The sequence below is a fragment of the Esox lucius genome, chromosome 7, assembly GCF_011004845.1.
Source record: "Esox lucius isolate fEsoLuc1 chromosome 7, fEsoLuc1.pri, whole genome shotgun sequence".
NCBI lineage: Eukaryota > Metazoa > Chordata > Actinopteri > Esociformes > Esocidae > Esox > Esox lucius.
Genome location: NC_047575.1, coordinates 48,611,928 through 48,630,429, shown reverse-complemented (window position 1 = coordinate 48,630,429; position 18,502 = coordinate 48,611,928). Strand labels below are relative to the sequence as shown.

General features: G+C 41.4%; 1 protein-coding gene across 1 annotated transcript; it reads left to right on the top strand.

The window, feature by feature from the left end:
* Window positions 1–14,807: 14,807 nt before the first annotated feature.
* Window positions 14,808–18,502, top strand: LOC117594694. The gene is made up of 5 exons (XM_034293023.1): window positions 14,808–14,821; window positions 15,217–15,260; window positions 15,385–15,621; window positions 16,172–16,477; window positions 18,477–18,502. Exons 2-5 carry the CDS (start codon window positions 15,224–15,226, stop codon window positions 18,500–18,502), a joined length of 606 nt encoding a protein of 201 aa, XP_034148914.1. The 5' UTR covers window positions 14,808–14,821; window positions 15,217–15,223.

Below are 18,502 nucleotides of genomic sequence, written 5' to 3'. Positions count from 1 at the left end.
TCTCAGGGTCTTGTTCGCGAGTGAGGGGACAATGGAGCTGGGGGTGGCTGGAGAATCGGAGCAGCGGGGGCGGTATTGCATTCGTTTTACCGCACCATTATGACGAAAAGAGAGCTGAGCTGGAAGGCAAAGCTCTCGATATACCGGTCAATTTTCGTTCCTACCCTTACATATGGTCATGAAGGCTGGGTAATGACCGAAAGAACAAGATCGCGAGTACAAGCGGCTGAAATGGGTTTTCTCAGAAGGGTGGCTGGCTTCTCCCTTAGGGATAGGGTGAGAAGCTCAGCCATCCGTGAGGAACTCGGAGTAGAGCCGCTGCTCCTTTGCGTCGAAAGGAGCCAGTTGAGGTGGTTCGGGCATCTGGCAAGGATGCCCCCAGGACGTCTCCCTAGGGAGGTGTTCCAGGCAGCTGGGAAGAAACCTCGGGGTAGGCCCAGGACTAGGTGGAGAGATTATATTTCGACACTGGCCTGGGAACGCCTCGGGATCCCCCAGTCAGAGCTGGCAAATGTGGCTCGGGAAAGGGAAGTTTGGGGTCCCCTGCTGGAGCTGCTGCCCCCGCGACCCGATACCGGATAAGCGGATGACGATGAGATGAGATGAGAAGAACTTCAATACAAACACATTCTTGTATTTTCAAATTTATTAACAATTTTAAACAAAATCTGTAATCCATAATTTTTTCGACTATTCTATATAGTTTGATAGCAACAAAGAAGATGAACTGATGCTCTGACTGGATGGTGATGCTGTGGAGGAGAATGTCCATGCTAATAGGGACGATTCGTATACTAATGACGCCAAACGGCATTCCGCTCTGGAGGATACTGGCGGTCTGAAAGGCCTGGCGGTTCTAGTGTTAAATAAAAGAAAGCTTCCCTAACTTAGACAGATTGGTGGCCCTATTCATAGCTACACTACCTAACCACTCTAAAACCTGACTAATACAAGGGAGTGTTACAACTGGCCCTAAGCTGGGGGCACATTGGGAACACATTGGGGACACATTGAGGACACATTGGGGACACATTGGGGACACACTGTGGACACATTGGGGACACACTGTGGACACATTGGGGACACACTGTGGACACATTGGGGACACATTGAGGACACATTGGGGACACATTGAGACCTGAGTCTCATTCAGGTGAGTCCCGGGGGCCGCAACAAAACAAATGGCAATATATAAATATGTAATATATCCGCAAGCTGAAATGGCAGGGTCCTTTCCTTCTAGGAATTTAATTCATTAAATCACCATTGACTCCCATTCATTCCCCATTGACTTCCATACATTCCCCATAGACCCCCATTCATTCCCCATTGACTCCCAATCATTCCCAATCATTGACCTCCATTCATTCCCCACTGATATCCATTCATTCCACATTGACTTCTATGCATTCCCCATAGACCCTTATTAAATTACCATTGACTCCCATTAATTCCTCATCAACCTCGATTCATTCCTCATTGACTCCCATTCATTCCCCATTGACTCCCATTCATTCCCTATTGACCTATTTTCATTCCCCATTGACTTCCATGCATTCCCCATAGATCCCCACTCTAAATTAACAGCAAATGGGCAGTGGTATTGAATATTATAGATATTAATGGCAATAATATTATATACATATCAAATTACACTAGCAGCAATTTAGGAGTAGGATTGGGAGAATGCACTACATGGCTAGAAGTATTGAATATGGTAGATATAAATGAGTAGGTTGGTGCCCCTCTTGAGAGCACGACTTGGAATGCCATCTGGCCCTGGTGACATCCGAGGGTTCACTTTTTTAAGAGCTCTCTCATGTCGGCTGTGGTTAGAGTGGAGTCGTCCTGGTTCTCAGCAAGCCTCACTAAAGGAATTGTGTTGGTCACCACAAAACGTGCTTAGAAGGTGTTGAGCTTGTCACAGAGCAAGGCGATGGGACGAGCATCATTCCTCCCATTGTAGTTTGTGATGTGTCACAACGCACATACGTCTGGGTGAAAGAAGTGATAGTTAGACTCCAAACTTATCCCTGAAGTCTCTTTTTCCATCTCTAATGACCTCCTCAGAGCCTCCAGGTCCCCAGAACTATAGGCAGAGGATTGTGCTCGGAGCTTAGCATGGAAATTACCATTAACTCAGGGCTTTTAATTGACATTGACCCTCGAGACAACATCATCAATGCATTTGGAGATATATGCAGAGACAGAGTCTTTGTATTAATCAATGTTCCCATCGGCTGCATCACAGAACATCTGCCAGTCTGTTGTTTCAAAGCAGTCCTGTAATGGATCCCTCATTCCAGTGTTAAACTGCCTGAAAAAACGGTTTCTCCTGTTTTAGGCATTGTCTATAAGATGGAAAGAGCAAAATCGATATACAGTGGGGAGAACAAGTATTTGATACATCATTTAAAACTTTAATCAGGGCCGTTTCAGTACTGTGAGGACTGAAGCTTGACTGAAATTTGTTTAAGAGACCGCTTGAGGGCACAAAATTGCTGAGTTGATTGAAGACAACCGTGGCAAAGATGTTGGCTATGAAAGGGAGATTTGATACAGGTCGATAGTTGTTCATTATAGATGCATCTAGTGTTCTCTTTTTAATAGGGGCTTAATGGCAGCTGTTTTTAGAGATGTTGAAAAATGCCTAATTGCAGAGAACCATTTCAGTGGGGAGAACAAATATTTGATACACTGCCGATTTTGCAGGTTTTCCCACTTACAAAGCATGTAGAGGTCTGTAATTTATATCATAGGTACTCTCCAACTGTGAGTGACGGAATCTAAAACAAAAATCCAGAAAATCACATTGTATGATTTTTAAATAACTAATTTGTATTTATAATACATCAGAAAAGCAGAACTTAATATTTGGTACAGAAACCATTGTTTGCAATTACAGAGTTCTTGACCAGGTTTGCACACACTGCAGCAGGGATTTTGGCCCACTCCTCCATACAGACCTTCTCCAGATCCTTCAGGTTTCGGGGCTGTCGCTGGTCAATACAGACTTTCAGCTCCCTCCAAAGATATTCTATTGGGTTCAGGTCTGGAGACTGGTAAGGCCACTCCAGGACCTTGAGATGCTTCTTACGGAGCCACTCCTTAGTTGCCCTGGCTGTGTGTTTCAGGTCGTTGTCATGCTGGAAGACCCAGCCACGACCCATTTTCAATGCTCTTACTGAGGGAAGAAGGTTGTATCTTACGATACATGGCCCCATCCATCCTCCCCTCAATAGGGTGCAGTCGTCCTGTCCCCTTTGCAGAAAAGCATCCCCAAAGAATGATGTTTCCACCTCCATGCTTCACGGTTGGGGTTCTTGGGGTTGTACTCATCCTTCTTCTTCCTCTAAACACGGCGAATGGAGTTTAGACCAAAAAGCTTGATTTTTGTCTCATCAGACCACATGACCTTCTCCCATTCCTCCTCTGGATCATCCAGATGGTTATTGGGAAACTTCAGATGGGCCTGGACATGCGCTGGCTTGAGCAGGGGGACCTTGCTTGCGCTGCAGGATTTTAATCCATGACGGCGTAGTGTGTTACTAATGGGTTTCTTTGAGACTGTGGTCCCAGCTCTATTCAAATCATTGACCAGGTCCTGCCGTGTAGTTCTGGGCTGATCCTTCACCTTCCTCATGATCATTGATGCCCCACGAGGTGAGATCTTGCATGGAGCCCCAGACCAAGAGAGATTGACAGTCATTTTGAACTTCCATTTTCTAACAATTGCTCCAACAGTTGTTGCCTTCTCACCAAGCTGCTTGCCTATTGTCTTGTAGCCCATCCCAGCCTTGTGCAGGTCTACAATTTTATCCCTGATGTCCTTACACAGCTCTCTGGTCTTGGCCATTGTGGAGAGGTTGGAGTCTGTTTGATTTAGTGTGTGGACAGGTGTCTTTTATAACAGGTGCAGTTAATACAGGTAATGAGTGGAGAACAGGAGGGCTTCTTAAAGAAAAACGAACAGGTCAGTGAGAGCCAGAATTCTTACTGGTTGGTAGGTGATCAATTACCTATGTAATGCAATAAAATGCAAAATAATTATTTAAAAATCATACAAGTGATTTTCTGGATTTTTGTTTTAGATTCCGTCTCTCACAGTTGAAGTGTACCTATGATAACAATTACAGACTTCTACATGCTTTGTAAGTGGGAAAACCTGCAAAATCGGCAGTGTATCAAATACTTGTTCTCCCCACTGTATGTCAGCTTTTCCAAAAGCAGGGCAGGGGAGGGGTTTGTAGCCATTTCATATTTGTGAATAACAATGGTCTAGAGTCTGATCACCACAGGTTGGAAAGTAAATGTTTCCTCATATTTGTCACAGCCAGTGAGCCACCACCATGCTTCTCAGTCCTCTAGACTCTAGACTGTTAAACATGTTGGTGGCTCACTGAGGGTTGAGGGTGTGTGAGCTCTAAAGGCCCAGGGAATCTTGGGAAAATTAATGGCAAAAGGAATGCAGCATGTTATCAGAGAAGACTGGCAGACAATTTGCATTCTTCTGCATGAAAGCTGTGCATGGGACGCTCTTGGACTTTCCAGCACAACAATGACCCTAAGCACAAGGCCAAGTTGACCCTCCAGTGGTTACAGCAGAAAAATATGAAGGTTCTGGAGTGGCCATCACAGTCTCCTGACCTTAATATCATCGAGACACTCTGGGGAGATCTCAAACATGTGGTTTGTGCAAGATAAATAAAGTATTTGCGGAACCTGGAGGCATTTTGCCACATCAAATGGGCACATATACCACCTGCAAAAATTCAGGGCTTCATAGACAACTATTACAGACGACTGCACGCTTTCATTGATAAAGGGTGCTTTATCATCTTTTATCATCAATAAGACAAACCCATTTTTCGTCTCTTCGTCTGAGGTATTTAACAACTTCCTGGTTGTACATACTAGAGATCCCCAGGCTACTGCACCCTCTGCTGTATAGAATAATATCTACACGCATATACACCTGCGTTCAATCGTCTGAGTAGGTCGTCTATGACAGTCGTCTGAACGTGTATACTGACGCATCGTGTATACGGGTATAGGAACGTGTATACACGGTTGCATACATGGTGGTATGCACATTAGGTCATTTATATAGCTTATTAAAGTCACTTTTCACCTCCCGTAGTGCAGTACTAGTCTTGTGTTTGGTCAATATATTCATGTACTTTAACAAGATCTCTGAAAACATCAAACCCAGAAATGTGTTTTTTCCGCTTGAGCACAGCAATGTGTAACTGGTTCAAACCAAATCAGAACGTATGAATCATGTGTGCCATACAATGACAAAATTGGGTTTGTATAAATTGTGTAGTTTTGAAATGTTTCACTTCGCAAAAGATCTGAGGTGTTCTGCTACATGTGGTTGAGTGAATTGTGTGTGGTGTTCTAACATATTGAGCCCTGTTTTCATAATCGTGCTTAAACACAGGGTCCGAATTACAGGGGGGATTGGAGGGGGGTTTGACCACGCCCAATTAAGACTTGGGCCCCCCCAAAAGAGACAAAAACAAGGTCGGGGTAGGTGGTGTGGTTACATTTATAAATCTTTCTTATCTTAACCGTACATATTGTGATATATTTACCACATTCATGCCTGGAAGAATCTTGTAATAGGATTTCAGACACTCCTAAAGTGGACCATTTCTTAACCTTGGCGTTAGAATGTCTCATCTGCCTGCCTCACTCCCATAAATGCAGTGCCTTTTTTAATGGAAGCCTCCCTACTACAACAGGTGAACCGGTAACATACATATTCATTCAGTATAAGGTTGGCGATACACAGACATTTAGTGGGGCTATAGCCCTGGTTCTTTAATGAATAGCCCCGGTTCTTTATTGAATAGCCCTGGTTCTTTAATGAATAGCCCTGGTTCTTTAATGAATAGCCCTGGTTCTTTATTGAATAGCCCCGGTTCTTTATTGAATAGCCCTGGTTCTTTAATGAATAGCCCTGGTTCTTTAATGAATAGCCCTGGTTCTTTAATGAATAGCCCTGGTTCTTTATTGAATAGCCCTGGTTCTTTTATTGAATAGCCCCGGTTCTTTATTGAATAGCCCCGGTTCTTTAATGAATAGCCCCGGTTCTTTAATGAATAGCCCCGGTTCTTTAATGAATAGCCCCGGTTCTTTAATGAATAGCCCTGGTTCTTTAATGAAGAGCCCCGGTTCTTTAATGAAGAGCCCCGGATCTCCAACTGACCCCCCCAAAAAAGCCCCTGATCTAGTCCTCTATAATTCGGATTGTGCCTTATGACAATGTAGACTTGTAGGCCGTTAGCATGTACATAAAAATGTTCCTCATGCACATTCAAAACCCTGTACTTTCTGTCCTGGAGTGGGGGGGGGGGACGCCTCTGTCTGTAAGTCATGTAAATTGCGAGGTGGGGCCTCCATGGATCGAACCTGTTTGTCCAGCACATCCCACAGATGCTCAATTGGATTGAGATCTGGGGAATATGGAGACCACGACTACACCTTGAATTCGTTGTTGTGCTCCTCAAACCATTCTTGAAACATTTGCTTTGTGGCAGGGCACATTATACTGCTGAAAGAGGCCAATGCCACCTGGGAATATTGTTGCCATAAAACATATGGTCTGCAACAATCCTCAGGTAGGTGGTACGTGTCAAAGTGACGTCTACTTGAATTGAAGGACCCAAGGTTGGGCAAGAACATTTCCCAAAGCATCACACTGCCTCCGCCGGCTTTAATTCTTCCCATAGTGCATCCTGGTGCCATGTGTTCTCCAGGTAAGCTTTCTATCAATACCAGCATTAAGGTTTTCAGCAATTTGAGCTACAGTAGCTCATCTGTTGGATTGGACCACACAGGCCAGCCCTTGCTTCCCATGTGCATCAATGAGTCTTGGCCACCCATGACCCTGTCGCTGGTTCACCACTTTCCCTTCCTTGGACCACTTTTAAATGGTACTGACCACTGCAGACTGTGGTCACCCCACAAGGGCTGCAGTTTTGGAGATGCTCTTACCCAGTCATCTAGCCATCACATTTTGGCCCTTGTCAAAGTCACTCAAATCTTACGCTTGCCCATTTTTCCTGCTTTGAGGAAAGAATGTTCTTCTTGCTGCATAATATACAGGTGCTGGTCATAAAATGTGAATATTATCAAAAAGTTTATTTATTTCAGTAATTCCATTCAGAATGTGAAACTTGTATAATGTATACATTCATTCCACACAGTCTGATATATTTAAAGTGTTTATTTCTTTTAATTTTGATGATTCTAACAACTAATGAAAATCCCAAATTCAGTATCTCAGAAAATTTGAATATTACTTAAGACCAATACAAAAAAAGCATTTTTAGAAATGTTGGCCAACTGAAAAGTTTGAACATGAAAAGTTTGAGCATGTACAGCACTCAATACTTAGTTGGAGCTCCTTTTGCCTGAATTACTGCAGCAATGCATGGTCTGTGGCACTCCTCAGGTGTTATGAGAGCCCAGGTTGCTCTGATAGTGGCCTTCAGCTCTTCTGCATTGTTGGGTCTGGTGTATCGCATCTTCCTCTTCACAATACCCCTTAGATTTTCTATAGGGTTAAGGTCAGGCGAGTTTGCTGGCCAATTAAGAACAGGGATACCATGGTCCTTAAACCAGGGTCTGCTAGCTTTGGCACTGTGTGCAGGTGTCAAGTCCTACTGGAAAATGAAATCTGCATCTCCATAAAGTTAGTCAGCAGCAGGAAGCATGAAGTGCTGTAAAACCTCCTGGTGGACGGCTGTGTTGACCTTGGACCTCAGAAAACACAGTGGACCAACACCAGCAGATGACATGGCACCCCAAACCATCACTGACTGTGGAAACTTTACACTGGACTTCAAGCAACGTGGATTCTGTGCCTCTCCTCTCTTCCTCCAGACTCTGGGACCTAGATTTCCAAAGGAAATGCAAAATATACTTTAAAGGCTTCCAGGTTGGCATCCGCGGATCCGCGGACAGTGCTCATTTGCATAAATATTTATGAAAATAGAATCGCCATAATCGTATTATTCCAATGGTATATTATGTGTAGCCACTTTCTTAAAGCGTTCCGTGTATAATTTGGGTTGTCTGTGTAGAGTTTGAGTTGCTATGGGAACCACAAGAGAACTTTTCACCAGGCAACGACATTGACCATCTTAGAAAGGCTAATGTGTAGACAAGAATAGGGATTAAAAGGGTATACATCACTATATATGATGTTTTGAACCATAATACATCATTTGTATTATGAATATAATATATAAAAAAAAAATGGTCAAATTAGTATGGGGGTGTTCTTGAGTTTTTGGGAAGAAGTTGGTAATTCTTCTGAGTTTATAAATTATATAAGTCCAAACCTAAGTAGCGATCTAGTGCTAGCGTCATTACACCACAAAAGAAGTGATATAAAATCATTCTTTTTTATTTTATTGTGTTTTATTTTTTATTTATATTACTGCTAGCAGCGATTCTTTATAACATTTTGGATTTTTCATTTAATAGGACAACTCTGCTGCATTATTTCAATAAATACTGAATGTATTTTCTCCCTTGATTTGTACGGGTTCTCTATTATTTAAACACTATATGTAACAGTTAAAATGCATCCTGCTAGAAATCAGAAGTAGTCGTGTGTGTCATTAAATACACTGTGATAAGATTTAAGTGACCATTTTCTTGTTTGGAAAGGATTGGGGAACTGAAGATCTTCCCTGGTTCAATGTCACCAAAGAAATCTGCACAGATGTTGTTCACCATCTAAAGGGCCAATGTCTCAAATATGTATGTACAGGAAGTTGGCCTGTGTGATGATGATCCTCCTGAGAGATGCATATGAAAGTGTTCCTCACACATCTCTCAACACCAGAGATGTGGGAGGGAGTCTTACCTTTTCTAAACACAGGCAACATATGTTTATGTAATTGATTAATTAGGTGGCGTTTCTACACATTAAGAATATTTGTTATTGTTAATAATAGTGTTGTTTGTAATACATTTGACAGTTATTTGCATGCGTGTGATTGGGAATACTTACTGTAGAACAATGTGTTGTTGTTTTGTTTTCTTTGCTTTACATTTTTTCAAGCCTAAGATCGCATACCAAGTCCAAATGTAAACCAAGGCCTACCACTCACAAATAATGACAAAATAAAGGCCACAATGTAAGTCCACTTTGACATACTTTATTTTGTTACCGGTGTGTTACAAGTGAATTCTTCGTTTAATTAAACCAATAGTATAATCAGAAGTGCAACTTTCATTCAACATTTTATATCAGTCATATTAAATGGCCTATTACTCATTCAACATTCATATACAAGTCATATATAACCTAAAAAATCAGTCAATTACAGCCAATCATGTCCAGAACTGTAACTCCAATTCTCAATAAAAATATTTCAAGGCACTTCAATGATAATACTCAAGTGCAACTAGATATGTAATTTAAAGAAATTTGTTTCTCTTGCCACAAGTTTGCCAATGCTGGCCAAACTGAACCAACGCAAGTGTAGTTTACTAAAATGTTGTTAGGCAGCATTCATAAACTAGAGCCAGGCAAACACTAGAGTTGAGGATTCATTACATGAATGCCTAATCTCCAATGATAAAATAAATAACTGTGAAGCGCTGAGGACAAGCCAAACTCAAATAAAGTTACTGGAAAAACAATAAATGCAAGGAAGTAGCCTACTGCAATCCTGACACCTCCTGCTAAAGTATGGTGAAGTCAAGCATTAACTATGAATGGCTCTGAGGCGTTAACGCAATATATTGCAATATTTTTTTTACCGGCATTAGTCTCAGTATTTTAAATTCGTTAACGCTTTAACTTTGACAGCCCTAATAAAAAGTTCAATGATAAATTACATTACAGTTGGTCACATCTTGCTTCAAATCTTATTTTTTTTACCTTCCCTTTTCCACTTCTCCTTTTCTCTTTTTTCTCTCTCTCTTAACATGTTATCAGTCACACGTTGTCAGTCTGTCTATCCAAAGTGAATGAAGCCAGGTCAAGTGACTGTCAGAGGGCTACTTGTTTGGGGTCGGCCATAGGGTCGTGCCAGCCCAGTTGGCAGTGCTGAAACAGATAATGTGAGGTATGGACAGCAATTCATGATGAGTGGTTGTGTTGTTCAAGTGTAAATGGTATTCTATCAAGGTTAACACACAGTTAGTTTACCAAGAGAATAATTACAATTATAATTACAATTAAAACCAGATAACTGTTGTATTGTGCTTGTATATCAAACAGCTAAGTAGTCAAGGAGAATCTGCTGTACATATGTGTTTAATGTTTACATGTTTATTGAATTAATTGGAATAGAAAATATTGAAACAGAATCAACTGGAATTTCAGAACGACAACACAAATCGATTTGTCTCACACCTTCAGTCATTTCGTCTAACGCTGACAGGTACCCCAAAGCCTGAGGCCAGTAACATCATAAAGATTATGGGAGGTTATGGTATGTGAACAAACTGCATTTTTGTTATTAAGGAGGTAACTGACTGTCCTTTAAGAACAGAGAGACACAGGCAGAGAGGGAGTGATGGGGAGGCTCAGAAAAGTGAATAATATCATATAAGAGTGACACAACTGAAGAGATACTGGTTAAGATATCGGTGAAAAGGTAAGACACATTTTTAATATGATTTAACAAGTGTTTTGGTTTGAACTATGAAATTCAATGAACAAACTCAGATTTACGACATGGTCTTGGTAAAATGACTTGAGAGGGGAAGGGCGCTGACATGTTAAAAGCAGGAGACAGTCAGTATACACAAAAGACACAATAACAACAGTGCAGTGCATCACATAATGTAGTTAGGCAGTGCATCACATAACGTAGTTGGGCAGTGCATCAAATGATGTAGTTAGGCAGTGCATCACATGATGTAGTTAGGCAGTGCATCACATGATGTAGTTAGGCAGTGCATCACATCACGTAGTTAGGCAGTGCATCACATAACGTAGTTAGGCAGTGCATCACATCACACAGTTAGGCAGTGCATCACATGATGTAGTTAGACAGTGCATCACATAACGTAGTTAGGCAGTGCATCACATCATTGAGTTAGGCAGCTCATCACATCACATAGTTAGTGGAGCAAGTTGTCACTGCTCATCTCACATCCCACCTTTAACCTCTATAAACCTTTCCAATCCGGCCTCGGCTTCAAACACAGCACAGAAACTGCACTACTGAAAATCGACCAATGACATTTTGACTCTGCTGACTCTGGCTTCCCCACACACCTTTGACACCATCAACCGCTCCACCCTCCACATACCTTTGACACCATCAACCGCTCCACCTTCCACACACCTTTGATACCATCAACCGCTCCACCTTCCACACACCTTTGATACCATCAACCGCTCCACCTTCCACACACCTTTGATACCATCAACCGCTCCACCTTCCACACACCTTTGATACCATCAGTACTCCCATGGCATAACTGGCACTGCCCTCTCCTGGCTCAACTCTTATCATTTTGACAGACATCAATACATTTCCATAAACAACTGCAAATCCTCCACCATTTCCATTTACCCACAGGGTCCCCCAGGGCTCAGTGCTCAGTCCCCTCCTCTTCATCCTCTTAATCCTCTACCTGATTCCTCTTGGACAGATCCGCCGCCGTCATGGCCTACAGTTTCACAGCTACCCTAATGACACTCAAAACTATCACCTCTAAACATTCATCCATGCCCCCATAAATTCCAGACTAAACACTCATCCATGCCTTCATAACATCCAGACAAAACCCTCATCCATGCCCCCATAACCTTCAGACTAAACACTCATCCATGCCCCCATAACTTCCAGACATGATTACTGCAACAGCATCCTCTATGGTTCAACCAACAATATAATTAAATGAACGTCAATATGGCCAGAAATACGTTGCCTGCACCGAGATCACATCACCTCTGTTCTCCACAACCTCCATTTGCTCCCAGTTAAATATAGGATTCATTTTAAAATCCTACTCACTTCAAACAGAACCTCAAAACCCACCTCTTCAAACAGAACCTCAAAACTCACCTCTTCAAACAGAACCTCAAAACCCACCTCTTCAAACAGAACCTCAAAACCCATCTCTTCAAACAGAACCTCAAAACTCACCTCTTCAAACAGAACCTCAAAACCCACCTCTTCAAACAGAACCTCAAAACTCACCTCTTCAAACAGAACCTCAAAACCCACCTCTTCAAACAGAACCTCAAAACCCATCTCTTCAAACAGAACCTCAAAACTCACCTCTTCAAACAGAACCTCAAAACCCACCTCTTCAAACAGAACCTCAAAACTCACCTCTTCAAACAGAACCTCAAAACCCACCTCTTCAAACAGAACCTCAAAACCCATCTCTTCAAACAGAACCTCAAAACTCACCTCTTCAAACAGAACCTCAAAACCCACCTCTTCAAACAGAACCTCAAAACTCACCTCTTCAAACAGAACCTCAAAACCCACCTCTTCAAACTTGCATTTAGCAGTTAACCAAGCATGTCTCGTTCTTTTCTCTTCCCTTCCCTCCATCTTAGGAGCCCTGAGTTTTTAACCCTTGGTAGCCTATGGGGCTTTCGGCCGGATTTCACTACTGGGACATTTTGGGTCCTAGATTCATTTCTGTAACAGATACAACCTATTATGATGTATCCTGGTAATAACAACCCCTCTGGCTACAATAAAAACACATAAAAACAGACTTCTGGGTCACTATTTATAAAACTCATCTGTTTGAAAGGCAAAAAAATTGTTTTCCAGGCAAAAAACATTTCTGCCATTCAGCATCAAGTTTTTTTTTTAAAGCATTATGAGATTTTGTGTCAATGGTATTTCCTCATACTTTCATGCCTTTACTAACAAATTACACTGTAATTGTGTTGAAAATAATGAAATAATTATATAATAGAAGGTAAAAAATATAGGCACCCCTAAAAAATGTGGTTCTTCAACCTAGAAATGAAACACTATAAAATGAAAGATCATAACCCTATCCAATGGTTCTTTCAGCACTAGATCGCTAGTTACGTTTGGACTTTGGACTATATTTTATAAACTCAGAAAAATTACCAACTTCTTCCCAAAAACTCAAGAACATCCCCATACTATTTTGACTAAATATTTATTTTTATATCTTATATATAATACAAACGATGTATTATGGTTCAAAACATCATATATAGTGATGTACACCCTTGTAATATCTATTCTAGTGTACACATTAGCCTTTCTAAGATGCATGGTCAATGTCGTTGCCTGGTGAAAGGTTCTCATAGCAACCCAAACTATACAACTATACAACCCATATTATACACGGACAACCCCAATTATACACGGAACGCTTCACGAAAGTGGCTACAAATAATATACCATTGGAATCGGACGATTATGGCGAATCCATTTTTCGAAATATTTATGCAAATGAGCACTGTCCGCGGTTCCGCGGATGTCGACTATGGATAAACACATGTTTTATCATGTATACCTTTTATTTGTACCTATTAAAGTGATTTTACCCTTTAACCAAGGTAGATGTCCAGAGATTAGGATTCAGTTTAGACATCCTGGTTGAGCGAGCAGCATGAAAAGAAGAACAGCATCTTATCTGACGAACTGTAGATTTATAGCAATGAGGAAAAGAGGGAATATTGTTTCTCAATTAGCTTCTGCTGTTTTCTGTTGATCAATACAAGTTCCCACATATCAGGCTTTGCTTTTGTATGCACCAAACATTTCTAGTGAATAAATGTTGTGAAACGCTATAATTCCAATTTTGATACAGATACTGTATAGTATAGACATTTTCTCATATTACAAGGATTTTTTTAATGAAAATCCTTCACATAGACCATATCGCCACTATAACTATAAACTGGTTATCAGGGAGGGAGCTCATGCAGCCATTACATGCTCTCCCTTGTGTGATCTATGAGGTGAATTCCTCAGAATTCCAGCATTGGGAGTTGGCCATGTTGTCTACCATCATCAGAGGCACCAGGTTCCCCCATCGTGCCCCAAGGCTCCGTTCCCCTGAGAGGGACTCATTATGTTTGGGGGGTCCAAGTAGGCAGAGACATAGTCACCGTGCAGTAGAGACTCGGTCTGGGGAATTTATAGTAGAGAGAGCATCACATACAAGTCTATTTCCCTCACATTTCTGACATTTTAAATGCTCCTCTCCTACAGGTAACATTTTAACTATCAGTCTTGGGTCACAAATCCCCCGGGTGTTGTGGCCCAAGTCTTTGTGTGATTATGATTTCTTTGTTCACAGCACACTGGTTGGTCTGGCCTGTAGCGGATGCAGATGTGAGTATTTGTTTAGAAGACTTTTGAATGATGTGCATGCCTGCGCGAAGGGCACGTAATACATACTCTGATCGTCTACAGTGTGTTGGGAATGTATTCAAACTCCTTCACCTCTACCACCTTTTTGTTGTATTGCAGCCTTTTTCTGAAATTGATAACTTTGTTTTTAGCTAATTTCAGTGTTATGTACATGGGCATTCAGAGCTCTTTACTCAGCATGTTGAAGGATATTACATAATTTTGGGTGTGACACTACAGGCTTGACAGACCGGTAATTTGGGGAGTTTCTCCCTTTCTTCTCTGCTGATCCTGCCATGCTCTGTCAGGTTGGAGGGGGAACGATGATCTTCCTTTTGAATTAAACAGAGCATCTTGAAAACAGGTGTAGATTACATATTTTGTATTCTAATATTTATTGTGTGTTTTCAGAACTGTGATCCTTTGGTACTCAAACTCAAACCAAATTTCAAAAGAGTGTCAGGGGGGTCCCGTTTTCGGTAATTATATTATTATCAGGTTATTACATTATTGTTTTTATTACATTCAAAAGATATTGCAGTTTTTACATAGTCGGTAGTAATTACATTATAAATTGTTACACACCTCAAGGGCCCACAATGTTGTGAAGAGCGTACCAGAATCATATTGTATAGGGTTGACCTGGTTTCCTATAACCTAGGAGTTGAAGGTCCTGGCTACACCACAATACTTGCCCTTATAAGGGAATCATGATAAAAATCATTACAAGATTTCCTCACCAACACTGAAGTGGAATGTGACCTGACAGTATATATCAAGATCATTAATGATTCAGCTATTTGGTATTTAATTATAGTTGTCTATATTAGTGTTGAATTTGATTTTGTGTATTTCCCTTTATCTACACACACAGTGCAGTCATGGAAAGAACAGTGTTCCTGATGATTCTGTTATCAGGTCAGTAAAGTAATTGTGTCATTGTAAGGTATTCTGTTACCCAGACTAACATATCTTCATTTTATACAATATTATTTGTAGTGTTTAGAATTAACTATGTTAATGTGCCATGTGTCTATTCCAGGACTGTGCAGCTTCTCCTCATGTCTCTCTCATCAGTATTACTATGTGAACACGAATAAGACCTGGACTGAAGCTCAGAACTACTGCAGAGAGACCTACACTGACCTGGCAACCATATCTGACCAAAACGACCAGGACAGTTTGACTAGTCTGTTCAACTCTAGAGGTCTTTCTTCTGGTGAGGCCTGGATAGGACTGAAGTATATCTTCAGATGGTCTCTGGAAGACACCCAGACAGGTCAGACAGATCAGATCATAATGTGGTGGCCTGGAGGATATCCTTTGTTGCAGTTTGGAGACAGCCTGTTCAGTACTGGACAGCAGGAATGTGTGAAATTGGACACATCTGTCGGATCTTGGTTTGGAAGTTCTTGTGACTCATTCAACTACTTTGTTTGTTATGATGGTGAGTAAAGATTGCACACTTACTTTTATGACATCATAACACATAACAACAGGGTCGGGGGCGATTATATTTGAAATGAAATCAATTCAAGAAGTGATATACTGTACAATTTAAATGAAAAATAAAAACATGATTAAAAGGTTAGAAAAGATTTGCATGAGACTGGGACTGCGACATGTTCTATTTATTCAGAATTTATTTGTAAAGTTTGACTTTTTGTCAAAGTTTGACAATTTAGAAATGAATTAATATTGGGAAAATATTTAAATTCTGAACGGCAAGTATCAGCAAGAAAAAATGAAGCAATGTTAACTGTTTTCAGGGAGACAAAATGCCACTCAGACCTTCGTGCTGGTTACAGAATTAATGACGTGATTTCAAGCTCAGAGTTACTGCAGAGATCTCTACACAGACCTGGCCACTGTGAGGAACCCGACAGAGAACCAGGCCATACAGAACCTAACGCTGAGTGAAGATTCCTCAGACATGGGAGTGTGGATAGGTCTGTTCATCTATGGATTGTGGTCAGATGGGGGCAATTCCAATGGCTTCTCCACACATATCAATATAGCTGCAGATATTTATAGATTGAATCAGACCTGTGTCACAGCTCAAACGTTTGTCTACTTTTTTGACCAATACAACATCAACAACTGCAACAACACATACAACTTTTTCTGCTACAGTGGTGAGTTAATACTGTGTATGTATCTACTATAGTATGAGTCTATTTTATGCTATACCCTTTAAGTTAATACTGTCTGTTTGAAGTATAGTTTTAGATTAGATTGGATTCAACTTTATTGATATTAAACAGAAGAGTACAACGAAATGCAGTTAGCATCTAACCAGAAGTGTAAATAGAAGAGTGCAGAAAAATGTACAAAAGTGAGTACACCACTGATATTTTTGCAAACATTTGATTCAATCTGATCATGTGACAACACTAAAGAAATGACACTTTGCTATAGTGTCAAGTAGTGAGTGTACAGCCTGTATAACAGTGTACATTTGCTGTCAACAGAAAGCCATTAATGTCTAAACCGCTGGCAACAAAAGTGAGTACTCCCCTGACTGAAAATGTCCAAATTGGGTCCAATTAGCCATTTTCCATCCCCGGTGTCATGTGACTCGTTAGTGTTAGAAGGTCTCAGGAATGGGGAGAAGGTGTGTTAAATTTGGTGTCATCGCTCTCACACTCCCTCATACTGGTCACTGAAAGTTCAACATGGCACCTCATGGCAAAGAACTCTCTGAGGATCTGAAAAAAGAATTGTTGCTCTGCATAAAGATGGCCAAGGCTATAAGAAGATTGCCAAGGCCCTGAAACTGAGCTGCAGCAAGGTCGCCAAAACCATACACTGGTTTAACAGGACAGGTTCCACTCAGAACAGGCATCGACATGGTCGACCAAAAAAGTTGAGTACACATGCTCAGCATCATATTCAGTGTTTGTCTTTGGGAAATAGACGTATGAGTGCTGACAGCATTGCTAGCAGACTAAGGACATGGATTACTGGAACAATGTCCTGTGGTCTGATGAGACCAAGATACACTTATTTGGTTCAGATGGTGTCAAGCATGTGTGGCGGCAACCAGGTGAGGAGAACAAAGACAAGTGTGTCTTGCCTACAGTCAAGCATGGTGGTGGGAGTGTCTTGGTCTGGGGCTGCATGACTGCTGCAGGCGCTGGGGCTACAGTTTATTGAGGGAACCATGAATGCCAACATGTACTGTGACATACTGAAGCAGAGCATGATCCCCTCCCTTTTGGAGACTGGGCCGCATGGCAGTATTCCAAGATGATAACGACCCCAAACACACCTCCAAGACGACCACTGCCTTGCTAAAGAAGCTCAGGGTAAAGGTGATGGACTGGCCAAGCATGTCTCCAGACCTGAACTGTATTGAGCATCTGTGGGTCATCCTCAAAAGGAGCGCAAGGTCTCTAACATCCACCAGATCCATGATGTTGTCATGAAGGAGTGGAAGAGGACTTCAGTGGAAACCTGTGCAGCTCTGGTGAACTCCATGCCCAAGAGAGTTAAGGCAGTGTTGGAAAATGATGGTGGCCACACAAAATATTGACACTTTGGGCCCAATTTGGACATTTTCACTTAGGGGTGTACTAATTTTTGTTGCCAGCGGTTTAGACATTTATGGCTGTGTGTTGTGTTATTTTGAAGGGCCAGCAAATTTACACTGTTATACAAGCTGTATACTCACTGATTTACATTGTAGCAATGTGTCATTTCTTTAGTGTTGTCAGATGAAAAGATATACTCACATATTTACATAAATGTGAGGGGTGTACTCACTTTTGTGAGATACTGAATTTCAGAAAATGTCCTTTATATTTTGGATTGATTTTACTGTCTTCCGTCTGATTACAGCTGGCTTTCCAAACAATGTAACAATTGCTCAGACAACACTAGACAGTAAGTATTACATTGTTCATTGAGAGTCCCTAAGTAGTATTACGACAGTGGATAACACTCCCGGTCCAGTGATATCACTCCAGTTTCAGTGGTAACATTCCCGTTCCAGTCTTAACACTACCGGTCCGGTGTTAACATTCCCGGTCCAGTGCTAACACTCCTTGTCCAGTGGTAACACTCCCGGTCCAGTGATAACCCTCTCGGTCCCGTGTTAACACTCCCGGTCCAATGATAACACTCTCGGTCCAGTGGTAACACTCCCGGTCCAGTGGTAA

Bases quoted from the DNA above. Each gene is read 5' to 3' on its own strand.
- LOC117594694 (XM_034293023.1), top strand. From the start codon at position 15,224: ATGGAAAGAACAGTGTTCCTGATGATTCTGTTATCAG. The intron at 15,622-16,171 runs GTCAGACAGATC...CGTGATTTCAAG, and splicing joins TCTGGAAGACACCCAGACAG to CTCAGAGTTACTGCAGAGAT. The intron at 16,478-18,476 runs GTGAGTTAATAC...CTCTCGGTCCAG, and splicing joins CAACTTTTTCTGCTACAGTG to TGGTAACACTCCCGGTCCAG.